Below are 16,885 nucleotides of genomic sequence, written 5' to 3'. Positions count from 1 at the left end.
CCAGTAGGAAGTATAATAGACTCCCTGGATGTGTTAACAAATGCGTTGAGCTTTTGGAAGTTGATGAAATTTTTTAAAGTGCTTGGAATAACATTAGACTCTGCAGTATATGATGAACATGAACAAAGATGTATTAGATGGCTGTTTAGGACTTTATTAAGCCGTGCTTGATTCCCTAAAAGCAATTATCTGTTGCTGTCCTTTGTTAACGTGTGACAGTACCTGACCGTAATTTATTTATTTTATTTTTTACACAGCAACATGGGACAATTGTTGGCTTCCCAAAAGCCCAGCCATATGATGGGAGTATTCTTGAGGCAGATTGTGACATCCTTATCCCAGCAGCCAGTGAGAAACAGCTGACAAAGTCCAATGCACACAGGATTAAGGCAAAGGTACAGTAATAGAACAATCAATTGTAAAACTGGGATGCAGCCATAGTCGATGCTATTTAAATCAACATTGCTATGCTGAAATATTCTGTCAACATCAGATATGTCGATGTGGCATACTGACATTTCGAACATGTCAGCATTTGGGTTACGCAGTGGTATGAGAGGAATAGGGCTAAGGGGTATATAGATACAAACTGCAATCACATTGACTATGCCAGTGCCAGGTAAGTAACTGCTGGACCACCAGGCACTGTTCATTATATTAACATGATCATTTAAAAATGCTACACTTTGATACAGCAAACGGCACCCTTAAGGACCTCCTTTATTTGTTTAATCTTCGAATGTTTGTGTTTGTCAGATTATCGCGGAAGGTGCTAATGGACCTACAACCCCTGAAGCTGATAAAATCTTCCTGGAGAGAAATATGATGGTCATTCCAGTAAGTAAATTTACTGTATGTACAGAAGGGGGGGATAGACTGGTTTCTAGACACGTGGGTTAACCAGTTGTAGTGTGGTTAGCATGTTCAGAACTTTCTAGTATGCTTTAGTCATTGGAGCTTACATCTTGCAATGTAATTGGCTGCTTAAGAAACTCGGATAATAGGGAAAAAAAAATTGTCACTTAAACCTTGATAACTTAATAAGGAAGTGTTCTTTTTGGTAATTCATTAATTTGCTTTCATTGTCCAGTGGCTAACCCTAAATGGGTTAGCCACTGGACTTTTTTTAAATCTAACTCTTAGTGCTTAATATTTGTAGATCGGAATTTTCACTTTGAGACCAATATGACATACCATGGTGGTGACTATCAAGTGGAGTGTGCTTTCCGATTTCCCCCCCCACATGCTGCGTTTTTAGAGTTGGTCTATCCAATTTATTAACGAGGGCCTCTCGGCCTGCTAAATGATTTTCAACTATTTATTCCTGTGTTAGCAGATACAATTTGTCAAATATAGCCAAATTGATCAAATTCCTTTGTGCAACCATCTAATTTTGGTGGTACAGGTTGAGTATCCCGTATCCAAAATGCTCGGGACCAGGAGAATTTTGGATAACGGATTATTCCGTATTTCGGAATATTTTAATATTTCAATGATGTATTTTGAAGTATCTTGCATGTATGCTGTATAAACACATAATATACACACAAATATATTTTATTACCACATAAAATACACACAAATATATTTTAATTGTTCAAAAAACAAGGTTTCAAAACGTGAAACAAAATGTGTGTACTATCTCAGCACTGAATTTGAATGCCAAGCAATCATTGTCTTGCACATATATAGTGCCAGTTACATATCATGTCCCCAGTGATGCTGTTACAAATGTCCCCAGTGAGTTTTTAGCAAAAAAAATTATTTTTTTCACTTTCTGGAATGTCCGTATTTCGGAATAATTCGGATAACGGATACTCGGATACGGGATACTCGACCTGTACTGGTATATTAATAGAACACTTTGCAATACTTCATATAAATTGCATCCCTGCTCTTATTACACAGCTGATTGATCTTTTATACCATCTCATGCAAACTGTTTGTCAAGAGAGCTGACGAATGAGCCATTTCCCAAGCACCCTTCTTTCCACAGGCAATCCAAGCTGAACTTTCAAATTTTAGATTCCACTTTGGATTCATGGCTTTTGCATCCCTTTCATGGAACAGCCTGACATTATTTATTTTTAGGGATAGTAGCCTGAGTAAGTATCTTGTATGTAAACTGACTGCAGTACTGCACTCTTGTTCCGTAGGACTTGTATTTGAACGCTGGTGGTGTAACAGTGTCTTACTTTGAGTGGCTGAAAAACCTGAATCATGTTAGCTATGGCCGGTTAACCTTCAAATATGAGCGGGACTCAAACTACCACTTACTCAGTATGTATGATAAATATAACCCCATTCCCACCACCACCTAATCTTCCTCCATGGTGTCACTAACTCTTATTTTACTCTTAGTGTCTGTCCAGGAGAGCTTGGAGAGAAAGTTTGGAAAACATGGTGGTGCTATACCAGTGGTGCCAACGGCAGAGTTCCAGGCTAGAATATCTGTAAGTGACTGTACCAAACTGACAAATGAATGCTGTTGGCTTCTTTTCTGACAGTGATTTTGTGGAACTTGGCTCAGTAAATTCCATACTTGGCATGTGATCATAAGTTGTCATGAGCTACAATATCTTCTGTCTAAATCCAAACAATAAGAATTTATTGAAGTTAAGCCATTTTTTTCATCCCTGCATGTGTCCATCGATGGTACTATCCTATTAGCAATGATCCCGTCTCAGTTGATAAAAATACACTGATGTTGTGATTAATGACCAATGGTCATGATCGCATTATCCAATTAGTGGCAATTTTTTATTTGCCAAAAATAGACCCTTGATCGGGCAAACGTGTGGAATCGGAGAGGTGTCCCCGATAATGTGTTATCATTGGTCCTGGCAGCTGCTTATCTGGGATTGTGAAGCACGCAAAGCATAATACCCACTATCAGCAGATGTGGCCGCTAAGGGATGCCCTCATCAGCGCTAGTACGATGGCACATGGCGAAGCATCACTGCTAGTGGCATATCCCCCTGAGTAGTTGTCCCATTACTGGCATGAGCACTGCTCCTGAGATTTTAACATTACGCGCTACAAAAGTGACCATGAAAGCTCAAAATGGTTAACTGTATCTTGCAGCACTAAATGTAGGAAAATGTATGTACTTAAACCCTAAATTATATGCTAGAATGGAAACTTAGAGTGAACAGTATACTGGTTTCTTGTTTATACGAACAGATGACTTTATCAGACATGTCTGCAAAATAGCCATAAAACTATAATGTAGGTTGCAATCTGTAATCTGCCACAATATCGTGACTAGTAAACCAATTTCTTCTCTTCACAGGGTGCTTCTGAAAAAGATATTGTACACTCTGGTTTGGCATACACCATGGAGCGATCGGCAAGAGTAAGCTTTCAGAATCTTTAGTTTTTTTTTTTGCTTTATTTGTTGTTTTTTTTTAACACAAGCGGTCAAAACAAATTGCCCCTGGGAGGGGGCAGGAGGGTCACTGATCAAACTCACTAGCTGTCTCCAAGCAGCAGCACAAGCCTCATCAGACATCCCACAATGCAGGAGTAGGGCACAGTATCTAGTAGAGGGCAGATACCTCCACCAGGCCAACATGCCCTGCACCAGCCACGCACCCTACCTTACAGCCCTACTTACAGTGTCAGACTGAAAAATACAAACTCTGCAGTAACGTGGGCCAGTAGCACTTATTACTGGCAGAAAGCCAGCCACAACAGATCACTGCAGCTTGTAGAAAGCACAAAAGATACTCATTTTAGTTATCTATACAGTAATTATGAACTTTAGACCATTTTAAGTGTAAACCAATTACACATCTATACTGCTAAAGACGAGAAGTTTAACACCTGTATTTTATTTCAGCAAATCATGCGCACTGCAATGAAGTACAACCTGGGCTTGGACCTCAGAACAGCTGCCTACGTGAATGCCATCGAGAAAGTTTTCAAAGTGTATAATGAGGCTGGCCTGACCTTCACTTAAAGGAGTCAACCCTGCAGGGTGGTCACCCGACCATTGTTCATCCGAAAGATATCATATACGTTTACATATAACCAAGACTTCAATTGTTTTCCTCCTCATGGCTCATAGAGGACCCCACTTCTGAATGCTTCCGTCCATTTTCTTTGTTTTCTAAGCATTACACCACTGGTGTATACAGATTTCTTAAACGCATAGGAAAGTCTTTTGAAGACTACATTTAGTGGCCTTTCAAAGAGCTTGATGGGACTGTTAATATGCTCTTGGCATGGTCAGGCTGCCCTAGGGGCTACTCTGCAACCTGTGCATTATCCAGAAATTGGAGTTTAATCTACTGCAGTGACATGACGAGTACCATTTGGTCTGACAATTAGTCAGACCGTGAAATGGGTTTGTTTTAAACTTGATCTTCCCAGGGCATACAACGGTTTCAGTGTATTTTTATTTTATTTTTAACCGGGCAAACTTTTTTTTTTTTGTCTTGTGCCATACTTATTTTGACTGCTCATTTTACTTTCCAAGCCTTCCATAAATACATATCAGGAAAGTGGTACAGGCCCTGTCTGGAGTGTATCTGTAGAGTCTTTCAATGACTCGTTTGCACATTAACGGCTGCTGGCCACTTATTCTTTTTAACCTATTGCTGCTGTAGTTTCCTTTTCCCCCATCATCCTCGTTTAAACAGATGTAGTCTGTTTTTGAGTAACTTTAAATATTTGTCCCTGTCACACAATAACACAACAATGTGTTTTTATCTTGTGTTAAATAAACCCGTACTCAATGCTACAGTAGGTAACGTCTTTGTTGGCTGTTGGTGCATTTGCCTTCTGCAGCAAAATGATTTTTGAGGATCACTTGATAGCAAGTTGAGGCTTTTATATTTTGTTACAAGTTATTTGTTCTAAAGTATTTAGTCTGGTCGCACTGAGAAATCTTCTTTTGCGTTTGTAGCAGTCATAGCCAGGCATAGGCTTCACTTGTTCCATAAGCGACCAAATCACTCGCCTATATAAGACTACTTCTCAGAATATTTTTTAGCTCTGAGGCCTTGCATTTCTGATTTTTACAATATACTGCCACTGTAGCTCCAAAGATGCTTGCCACAGGCTTTAGTATTTTATAATAGCATGACAGATGAACAAATACTATATATTAAAAGACCTCCTTTACAAAATATCTATTGTCTTCAATTTATTTCCCTTTTTATTTATTTTGTTACTTCATGGCTGCCTATTCTTAAACAGAAGTTTAAACTTTCACGCACTGAATACAGGAGCTAACCAATGCTACTGCGTTGTGTGTGTCTTAAGCTCCAGTTGCTTATTGGCTGTAGTAGATTTGCATTAGCAGCCAAACAGCAATGCCTCTAGTGGACTTATGATGTAGTCCACTGATGGCTAACATTGACACTCCGGGTGTTGAACTACACATCCCAGCATGCCCTGCATCAGTTTTAGCATGGCCAAATAGTAAAACTGATGCAGGGCATGCTGGGATGTGTAGTTCAACAACACCTGGAGTGCCATGGTTAGCCAACACTGATGTAGTCTATGCCTATGCAGGTGTGCACTGCTTGTCAGTTCGAGGTACTTAAATGGCGCTGCATACCAGATCAGAGCTGAGGAGTCCTCTTTCATTTCAAGAGTAATTTTCCATCCTAGACAGTCAAAATGTCTAATTGGACAACAGCTGGGGACATGTAATTGCTGATGCATACTATGTGATGTGGGTGATGCAAAGGTTTATAGAATTCAAAAGTAGAATGTAGATGGCTCAGCATTCAGGGATGAAGTCTTTAAAGTGTTTTTTCTTCTGAAAGTAAATAAAGCAGTTGTAGCTCTAACCTTATAAACACTCTTCCTCTTGCAGGAAACTCACTGATTATAAGATCCCAAGAAGCTTTATGGAAAGTTACAAATGCAATCTGCAAATTCATTAAGGTCTAGTATGGCAATGGCATCTGTTTAGTGCAGGCATGTCCAAACTGTGGCCCTCCAGCTGTTGTGAAACTACACAACCCAGCATGCCTTGCCATAGTTTTAGGATTCCCTAATAGTAAAAATGTGGCAAGGCATGATGGGACTTGCAGTTTCACAACAGCTGGAGGGCCATAGTTTGGACATGCCTGGTTTAATGCCTTTAGCTTAGGGAGTTTTACCCAGCATTTGTGTTGAAGAAAATACTACCAGTCAGGATTTGCTTAACTGTGTGTGTGTGTTTTGGCCTGTTTTCACCAGATTCTGACAGATCGGTCTGAGAAATCTGTCCAAATCGCAAGTGTATGACCTCTGATCCGATGGGCGGTCCTGTATGCATCAGATCTAGGTTGAAAGTTAGACATTCTAAGATAAATCAGATGTGCAGCAGTCAGTGCAGATCGTGGTTGTATTGCATCTGATTTTCCTTGAACTTCCCTGTGAGTCTTCTTACATTTGATAAATCTCAGGTAAAAACCGCACATAAAGTGCTAAGTCCGATATAAGCACTCCCGGGGAGATTTAAGGGAAATTGGTGCCTCAGACAAATTGTACCAGCGTATAACCACATTAAGACAATGCAAGGCAGGTGTGTGTAATATAAATCTTGCTTCAGCCGACCTGATACTGAAATAAGCATCAATTGCAGAAACTAAGGGTTGGATGTGAATTGTATGGAGTTTATATTCTAAAGCAGTGGTTCTCCTCCACCTTGATCCTCAAGGACACCCAACCGTTCCTGTTTTACAGATCACCTGGCAGGTGCACTTATTATTAACTTACACATCTTAAGATATAGGAGAGAGTGAGCGACCCGCACCAAATATAGTGCTTATGGTTGGTTTGTATAGGTGTGAATGGATATATGCCCACCTGTGGGAATTTATTATATATAAATCTTCCCTACTAGGTTGGGGGTGCTGCCGACTGATTAGTAGACATGAGTTACGTAAAGGAGAAAAAGAAAATCAGTTCAATTTGACGCACTCCCCTTTTCCACACTGTCACAGAGTGACTAAAATAATGTTATGACTTTAATAAATGATTCAAAAAACGTTTTTTCCTACAGGTCACATTATTTATAGTAGTAATTATGAATTTTTATTAAATAATGTTTTAACCCGATAATAATTTGCCCTGTGTCAGGGATTGTATAGGCGAAGATATTAAAATTAAGAAAGATGATAGATATAGAGAAAAAGAAATTTTTGAAAGATTAAAATAATTCTCTGTTAGCCGTTGATCTGAAGTATTTCCTGCTTATGATGCAGATAGAATATCAGTACAAAATGTAGGTGATACCGGGGTTCTGTTCCCGACTTGGTAACCAGTATTTTTTATATATTGCGTATTCATAAGATGTGTTCTGATTTTAGGCACATCAGTTTCATATCATATAGTTCCTGTGTGCAGCGTGGTTCATCTATTTCACATGTATATCTGCATGTATAACAAGGTTGGTGCCAGTCCCTTCAGGAGTGCATACCACTGGTGTAATGTGAAAATAGATGAGGGAATAGGTAGTGGCCTGCCGTATGGCCTGGTAAACTACCTTTCAATTCCCTAAAGACTCAACTCAATAATAACATGTACATTGGTGCAAACCACGTTCACTCCTCATTGAACATATATACGTGATGCATCAGATATAGCATACATAATTTGCGGTTAGGGGGATGGTCCTCCTTTCATTAGCATATGCCTATGCCCAGTTCTAGTGATAGCGCTACACACAATGTGCTGATATAGCGTTTTTAGATGTATTTCATGCACGTCATCTATTCCTCCGATATGGTGCACAACATTCCAGGGGTTATGCGAGTATTATTATCTCCAATGTTCCCCACAGGGTTTTAATATAAATTCTGCAGGAGGTGATTCTGTCAGGATATTAACCCTGCGCTTAGGGGATTCCACAGTTGGATGCTGTGATATTGTGTAGGCGCCGTTGCGCTATTGGAGATATGTCGGGTTATGAATACCCGTTCTAAGGATCAGATAATTGTCTTAGTAAGCCAGTATGCTATCTCATACACATTACACGCTATAGGAAATGCGCCATGAAAGATGTGTCAGGTTATGGATTCCCGTGATAAGGATGCGAACCCTGTCCTGATACACTGGTACACTATCTCGCGTGCACCACACTGCCCATGTACGCACTATGGTAAGTATTCCTCCTACATAACCTCCTACTGTACTACACGGAGTGTGCTGGTGCTGTTGCGCTGCGGGAGAGGTGTTTGTCTGTGCGTTCCCTAACTGAAGGATAACGTCACTGTGCTGCGCATACATGTACTGTCTCACATTAACCCTACTGTACATATATACATAGGGGTAGGTATTTATTTATGCATGACCTCCTGTCTTGCTTAAATCATGTGTGTACGCGCCGTTGCGCTGTTGGAGATATGTCGGGTATGAATTCCCGTACTACGGATCAAATCATTGTCCTAATATATCTGTACACTATCTCACATGCACCACATTGTCCATATGTATACTATGGTCGGTATTCCTTATACAGGACCTCCTGTCCTGCTACATGGAGTGTGCTGGTACTGTTATACTCTGGGCGATGTGACAGTCTGTGCGTTCCCGTAATAGTGGGTCAAGTCCCTTTACTACGCCTACGTACACTAGTTCACATCCACCCTGCTGTTCATATACATCTAGAGGTGAGTATTAGTTTTATGCATGAACTTCTATCATACTACAGTATGTCATGTGTGCTGGCGCAGTTGCGCTTATGCTCTGTATGATTGCACCAATTAAATAAACACAATACAGCAACGTTACAATAAATGTAGCAGCACCTTAAGGTTATACTGGCACATATGTCCTTATATTTAGATCATATGCAATATCAGCGCGACATAACACTATAAATGACCGGCTGGCAGTTCCCGTGATTTGAGATAAGATCACTGTGCTGTGCGTGTATCGCACCTTCTCACAGGTGTCCCACTGCCCCCCGTCTGTGTATACATAGGGTGGTAGTTAATTCAACATCCCTGTTAGTTATATCACTTTTATCAGACGGGCGCCTCGGTGTTATGTAATGGATGACTGGCTTGCAGCTCACACTACACGGGGCTGAGTTGCTGAGCTGTGCACATGATGCAGCTTCACCCCACGCGTGCATACAAATAGGTATGTTATTTAAGTACAATATATGGTGGTTACCAAGTTACATAAACATTGTTACATTTCAATACATTTGACTGATTGAGCAACGGCTAAGTCAGAGCAAGCTGCCGATGCGCATTTCGCCTGCTGTCGGCTTTTTCAAGGCTGACCTAGGTACCTGGCCCGCCTCATTAAGGCTATATTTATAGGGAGAGAGATCTTGGTGGGTGTGGATTAGCATACATCCAATCCTGGCTCTTAATTGATACTTTTCAAAATTTCTGGACTATCTATTGGTCCGTGTCCTCTGCCACATTCAAGTACGTTTCAAAGTGCAGGACCCGTGATTGGTCTTTGTCTTTTGATTCATTAGAATTCTTGTGATGGACAGTTCATCTTGGTTGTCATACAGACCTTGCGATTCCGTCATTATGCTCATTGAGGCTACTGCGATGTATATTTCATCCTAATTGTCGTACAGACCTTGCAATTGCATCCACGCAATGTATGTATCTAGCCTGTAATGCCACTAATTCCATTGCTTTATACATTTTGTCATTGTCCTGTTGCTCATATTCATAAATTGTCCCCTCCAAGGTTTCATACTTTTTAATGCATAGGTTATTGCATATAAATTGTTCCACCTTTTAGATAGTGTTTCCTTATGCCCGTGTGTTTTTTGATTTTATTATTGCGTATATACTCTTCTGTGCTCCGTTATACAAGCGCACATTTGTGTTATGTGTGTCATTATATTTCCCGAATACTTCTAAATGATATCTAGATAATTGCGTGAATTATGATCTATAACCTACAATAAATAAAGTGAAAACATAACATGATGTGAAACATACAAAAAATGCAAAATTAAGTGTAAAAAAAAACGTTTTTTGAATCATTTATTAAAGTCATAACATTATTTTAGTCACTCTGTGACAGTGTGGAAAAGGGGAGTGCGTCAAATTGAACTGATTTTCTTTTTCTCCTTTACGTAACTCACATCTTAAGATATCACAGGTGGAGCTAATTATTTCTTTTGTGATTCTGTGTGGAGACCTGGAAAACATGAACTGTTGTGGGTACTTGAGGACCAAAGTTGAGAACCACTGTTCTAAAGGATAGAGACAGAATGGAGTGATACAGATGGGGTAGACCATATAAAAAGGGGTTGCATTTTCTGTGAGGTCTGTGTGGATTAGCAGAATGAATTGACCGGTAGGATTTGCTTTTAACCCTTATAACGAAGTCCACCAGATGGGTAGTTAGTTATTTTACCAATATAATCGAAGCGAAGGCTGCACATCCCAATGGCTTTGCAAAGTCTTATACCTGTAGGGGGAAGACTTCTAGATTTTAGCATGAAGTAAACAATTTGGTACTTGTGTAGTTTCATGGCAGCACTGCCCTCTGATCGTATTGTATGCAAATCGCATACGATTTGATTTAGCACACCCCCACTATCCACATCAGCCTGAAGCGTGGCGAGCACAGCGGTACACGTCCTCCCGACTTCTTCACACCCCCACTATACACGTCGGAGTGGAGTTGATATTATAAAGTGTGGCAAGCGTAGGGGGCGTGGAAAAGGAGCCCGAAGCATGGCGAGCGGACGCGGAATACACTTCAAATAATCCACGCTTCAGGCTCATTTTCCGCTGCGCTCGCCACGCTTTGGGCTCGCTGCGCTCTCTACACCTTATAAAATCAACTTTATGCCAACGTGGATAGTGGGGGTATGAACAGGTCAGGAGGACTCATACCGTGGGGATCACCACACTTTGGGCTGACGTGGATAGTGGGAGTGTGCTAAATCGCATGCTATTTGCATATGATGCGATACGAGGGCAGTGCTGCCGTGAAACTACACAAGTACCAACAATTTATTTTGGACAGCTGAATGTTGGAGACTGGTTACAAAAAGAAAACAAAACACGTTGGTCACTTCAATGAATCGGCAAGGCTTAATACTGGAATCATTGACTGCTTATGTTGGACAAAGAAATTGTGACCGTGCATGAGGACAGGGTTTTTTTTTTTTTTTTTATCTTGATGTCATGTTTAATAGCACTAATCTGCATGTAACACTGACTGTAGGATTTCCATGTCTAGTAGGTAGTCATCATTAGCTTATATTTAAAGTTTGTATGTGCTGCTTGAGGACTGGCACTGCAGAAACAGTAAACTAAACTTACTGGAACAAAAGTATTCTCTAGTACAGATAATAGAGACTTATTTCTAGATTATATTGCTTAAGGCAGTGGTTCCCAAACTGCGCCTAGACTCCCTGGGGTGCCTCGGAGCCCTTGCAGGGGTGCCTCGGGTTGGTGGTCCAGAACCAATTAAAATTATTTCTGTCCAATGAAATAGGAAAAATCAGTGCTCATGGCTTCCAATTATAAACAAACTTTTGGCCATGGGGTGCCTTGAAAACTATTATGATAAATTAGGGTGCCGTGATTCTCAAAAAGTTTGGGAACCACTGGCTTAAGGTATTATTGTATGTCCTGTTCCATATTCTGGGCATGTTATCAATATAGCTGCCTACCTCTTGGGTTAGCAACCGCATCAAGGACATGGCTAATAGCGAGTTTCTTGTAACCCATATAGTGATGTTACAAAAACAAAATGGCCAAACCTGGATCTCCTAATTGCTATGAAATGAACACATTATGTAGGTCATGTATTTCTTCATCACAGTCCAGAACTTAGTCAGTGCACTCCCACTCAGCATTATCATAGGGGTACAGATTGATATACTACAAATCTCACTGGGAAGTTAGAAATATATGGGTAATGTTCATCCTTATAAAAGTGAAGCCAGGATTTTCTTTCAAGAATGGTCTATTGTTGAATGTTATCAAGCGAAGATATAGTCACATGGTGCATGAGAACTACATGAGAGCTTTTGTTCTAGAGCAGCTGCAAAAACTGAGTTTTATCTAAAGTTATTAGTGGCACAATCCATACTTAAAGACAGAGGTGGGGGCTGGGAAGATTGGTCAGGCCTTCTTAAGAGTAGAGGTTGTCAATAGCAACCAGTTGGCTTTCTAGCTAGCATTTATGAAGTAAATTCTTTATAAAAATGTAGAAGCTGACTGGGAAATATATCCTCTTCATTAAAAGTCCTGGTCAATATCCACCCAAAGTCACATTGTGTCATCAATACACTTAAGTAAGTGCAGCATATCTATGAGCTTACCTGGTAACACAAATTGCAGGAAGGTGTTTGGGGCTCACAATTAAACAAATTGTCATTCAAGGCAGTTAGTGGATCTGGCATGCATATACAATTTCCAGTTTAAAATGCAACACAAACACCTCAGTTTTCAGGCGTTGTTACAATATCTTTTTTTTTTTTTTTTTTTAAATATGTTTTTTTTATTTAATTGTAATTCACAATATACATATACCACAAATGTATTAGTTCATTATTATTTAACATTTCTATATCACATAATACAGTACACAAATCAACAAATAATTAGACTAAGACAATAAAAGACGTACCAGACAATAACTTCGATAGGGGAGCTCGCTTACATCTTATCTAACATACGAGTCTCCCTATCCCAGTAGCCTTTATCAAAACTTACAGTAAGAAGGATAGATACATCCAGCTGTTATACTATAAACACTAGTACAAATACAACAGAGGGAAAGGAAAGGGAAAAGGGGGGATGAGGGTGTTCTGGGTTCGAGTATCTAATAGAGAAAAGAGCAAAGGAAAACCACACACGAAAAAAGGAACATTGACAGAGGAGTAGGGAAAAAACAAAAACAGAAAGACCTTCCATAGGCTACCTCCCAATCCCGAGTCTTTCTCTACTCTTATGGCCACCATTCAAAAGATAAGATTATGGTATGCTAACCATGGGGACCAGATATCTTTGAAGGTGTCTACTTTCTCTTCCACAATACTCGAAAGGTATTCCATATGATAAAGATGCCATATCATCTCTTTTATGGCTACTATTGATGGCATCGTATTTGTTTTCCAATTGGTAGCTATTTTTATTTTTACCGCACTCAACAGAAACCATATAAATTTCTGCGAAGAGGGTTTCACCCCTGGGATATTTAAGGGGAACAATACGTATTCGGGAGACCAGGGGACCTCAATCCTTGTTGTTTGTTGGATTAGGTCAAATACGAATTTCCAGATCTCTTGAATCCGGGGGCATGTCCAAAATATATGCAATAAATTACCTTTACCCCCACACTCTCGCCAGCAACGATCTGTTGCCCCGGGGAATATATACGTTTTAGTCTGTTTGGGGTCAGATACCAACGAGAATAGATCTTAAAGGCGTTTTCTCTGAAGCGTACCGACTGAGAGACCGTAATCAGGTTATTTTTAATTTTAGTCCATGCCTCTGACTCTAATTGTTTCCCCAATTCGGACTCCCAAGCAATTTCGTGTGGAGAGCGGCTCTGTTTCCCATGGTTTAGAAATAGTTGGTAAACAATCGAAATTAAACCTTTAGAGATTGATCTCTTCAGGCATAGTCCTTCAATTACTGTTTTCGATTGGGCTCTTTGTGCCCGTTGGGAACATAGAAAATAGCTACTTATCTGCAGATATTGAAAAAGGCACTGAGCTGGCACCTGAAATTTTGATTGTAAGTCTGCAAAAGAGGGAAATTTACCAGATATTTCCAATTCATTAACAAATAAGATGTTCGTTTTTAACCAGTTCTTTTTTTTAATTTATTTCTTTACTCACTGGAAACTGAGGGTTATCCCACATTGGGAGCATTATAGTAGGGGCGGTAATAAGCTTGTAATCTTTGATTAATTTATCCCATAAAGAGAGAGAGAACTCGATAACCGGGAAGTTCTTAACTATACCGGGTCTATAATTTTTTGGTAGCCAAAGTAATGTTGATACAGAGTGTACATTTAGTAGTTCTGATTCTAGTTGGACCCATCTACGTGCCTCTTTATTAGAATGCCACAGTATCAGTTGTGCTATTTGTGCTGCATAATAATAATATTTCAAATTTGGAACCCCCAGTCCACCCTCCCTGGTTCCATTTTGTAGAGTTTTAAATCGAACCCGAGGTCTCTTTCCCAGCCAAAGAAAACGGGAAAGTAGGTTATGTAGGTTTTTAAAATTGCCGGCTGGGATTTTTATAGCTAAAGATTGGAAAAAATACAGCAACCGGGGAAGCACATTCATTTTTAAAATATTAGCTCTACCAGTCCACGAGATTAGGATCTTCGACCATCCCTTTAAATCATTGGCTATCTCATTTATTAATCTGGGAAAATTTGCATCGTATAGTTGATGATAAGTTTTTGTAATATTTATTCCCAGATATTTTAAGTGAGACTTTTTCCAATTAAATGTATAAATGGACGATATACTCTCTTTTATAGCAGTCGGGAGATGAAGATCCAAGACTTCTGTTTTAGCTGTATTTATCTTAAAATTTGATATAATCCCAAATTCATCAATAATCTCAATTTATTTAATGACTGTAATGGGTCTGTTAAGGTCAAGAGGATATCGTCCGCATATAATGCTGTTTTATATTCTTCCGAACCTATTTTAATACCTCTTATGTCATTTTCCTTTCTTATTTTGGCTGCCAATGGCTCGATCATAAGGGCAAAGATCATAGGCGACAGGGGACAGCCTTGTCTGGTGCCGTTATTTATTTCAAAAAGGGGGGATTTAACACCATTTATCGTGACTGCTGCTAAAGGATTCCTATATAATGCTTGTACCCCACTCATAAAGCGGCCACTAATTCCATATCTCGGAAGTAAACGATTCATATACAGCCAGGACACCCTGTCAAAGGCTTTTTCTGCGTCCAGGCTCATAACTAGAGCCGGCGTACTAGAGCCATTGATAACTAAGATTGTATCGATTTACTCTCCTAATGTTTTTGAAAGCCTGTCTAGTTGGAATAAAACCAACCTGGTCTGGGTGCACTAAAGAGGTTATTACTCTTGAGAGACGGTTCGCTAATAATTTGGCAAGAAGTTTAAGGTCTGAATTCAAAAGCGAAATGGGGCGATAGTTGCTACATAGGGTAGGGTCCCGGTCAGGTTTATTATTTCTGCTGTAGTTGTAGCGGGATCCAGTGACTTACCGTCTAATACTGAGTCAAAAAGAGTTTTTAGATGCGGCACCAGAATTTTACTGAATTTTTTATAATAAATCACTGAAAACCCGTCCGGCCCAGGATGCGGACGCATTTCTAAGAGTTTTAATAGTGGATTCAATTTCTTCCACGGAAATTGGGGCTTCTAGTATTGAGGTTTGGGACTCCGTCAGAGTCGGCAAGTCACATGATGACATGAACCCCTCAAATCGGGACTCGAGTTCCGCTATGGTGGTTATGTTCGGTATATTGTATAATTCATAGTAATAGTCCCTGAATCTCTGAGACATAACCTGAGGATCATAGTTGAGGTTTTTTTGGCATCTCTTATTGCATATATACGGTCTCTTTGTCTTCGTTTCCGAATTCGGTGTGCTAGTAAGGAATCTGCTATAAAATTTATATTGCAACCATTTCATTGTCTTTACTGTTTTTTCTGAGTATAATTGATATAACTGGCTTTTCAGTGTTAATAATTTGCTTAGTATACTACGCTTGGGGTTCTTTTGATGGATACTCGTTAACTCACTAATTTGTTGTTCCAAATCTTTCGCTAGTTTATCGTCTCTTTTTTTGTGCTTTAGTTAATTTAATTAATTGGCCTCTAATTACAGCTTTATGAGCCTCCCATATTATTGCTGGTGATGAATCGGCTGTGTTATTAAATCGAAAATATTCCATTAGGGATTTTTCTATTTCCCTTTGATGATCCTGTTTTGATAACATTAACGAGTTAAGTCTCCACTTATAGCCTGTCCGAAATGTCTTTACTGTTTTTTCTGAGTATAATTGATATAACTGGCTTTTCAGTGTTAATAATTTGCTTAGTATACTACGCTTGGGGTTCTTTTGATGGATACTCGTTAACTCACTAATTTGTTGTTCCAAATCTTTCGCTAGTTTATCGTCTCTTTTTTTTGTGCTTTAGTTAATTTAATTAATTGGCCTCTAATTACAGCTTTATGAGCCTCCCATATTATTGCTGGTGATGAATCGGCTGTGTTGTTAAATCGAAAATATTCCATTAGGGATTTTTCTATTTCCCTTTGATGATCCTGTTTCGATAACATTAACGAGTTAAGTCTCCACTTATAGCCTGTCCTATCTATATTATCCATTTGAATGGATATTGAAACCGCCAGGTGGTCCGTCCAAACCACAGGGGTTACCCATGCCTTAGAGAGATCCCTCGACAACCTCACATCCACATTACAATATCTACTTGCAGCAAGGCAAAGATTTTAGACTAAAAATAAAATGCATCGGGCATAGAAAAACTTGCTTTAACCTCTGTGTTTTAGACTGAAAGAACTTTTTTGCACATTTCTTCATCTGACAGATTCTGTTGGCAGGAGACTCAACTATGATGTATTGCAGCTGTTAAAGAATTTGGATGCCCAGGTGGATTTGATGCTGTCAGCCACCTTATCACACATTTCTGAGAACTAAGACTAGATTGATCTACACAAGTGGTAGCCAAATCCAGTCCTCGAGAGCTACCAACAGTTCACGTTTTCTAAATCACCTGGCTGGGGCACAGGTGCACTCATTACTGACTAACACATTATAAATGATCCACAGTTGGAGCTAATTACTTTTACTTATGATTCTTTGAGGAGACCTGGAAAACTTTTACTGTTGGTAGCGCTCGAGGACTGGAGTTGGTTATCCCTGATCTACACCATATTTAAATTATCTCAAGGCAGGGT

The 16,885-nt window shown here is 39.6% G+C and overlaps 1 protein-coding gene across 1 annotated transcript in view; it reads left to right on the top strand.

Annotated features, from left to right (window-relative positions):
• Nucleotides 1-5,132, top strand: part of GLUD1 (glutamate dehydrogenase 1) — a 30,193-nt gene extending 25,061 nt beyond the window's left edge. Inside the window, exons 8-13 of the mRNA XM_083146359.1 lie at nucleotides 258-395; nucleotides 757-837; nucleotides 2,157-2,280; nucleotides 2,362-2,453; nucleotides 3,293-3,355; nucleotides 3,842-5,132. Coding sequence (XP_083002485.1) covers nucleotides 258-395; nucleotides 757-837; nucleotides 2,157-2,280; nucleotides 2,362-2,453; nucleotides 3,293-3,355; nucleotides 3,842-3,961 — 618 coding nt within the window. The 3' untranslated portion in view covers nucleotides 3,962-5,132. The remainder of the gene's footprint in view (nucleotides 1-257; nucleotides 396-756; nucleotides 838-2,156; nucleotides 2,281-2,361; nucleotides 2,454-3,292; nucleotides 3,356-3,841) is intronic.
• Nucleotides 5,133-16,885: the final 11,753 nt, after the last annotated feature.

Source organism: Crinia signifera, chromosome 6 (assembly GCF_055691185.1).
Source record: "Crinia signifera chromosome 6, ASM5569118v1, whole genome shotgun sequence".
Taxonomy (NCBI): Eukaryota; Metazoa; Chordata; class Amphibia; order Anura; family Myobatrachidae; genus Crinia; species Crinia signifera.
This window is presented reverse-complemented; position numbering and strand designations above follow the sequence as displayed.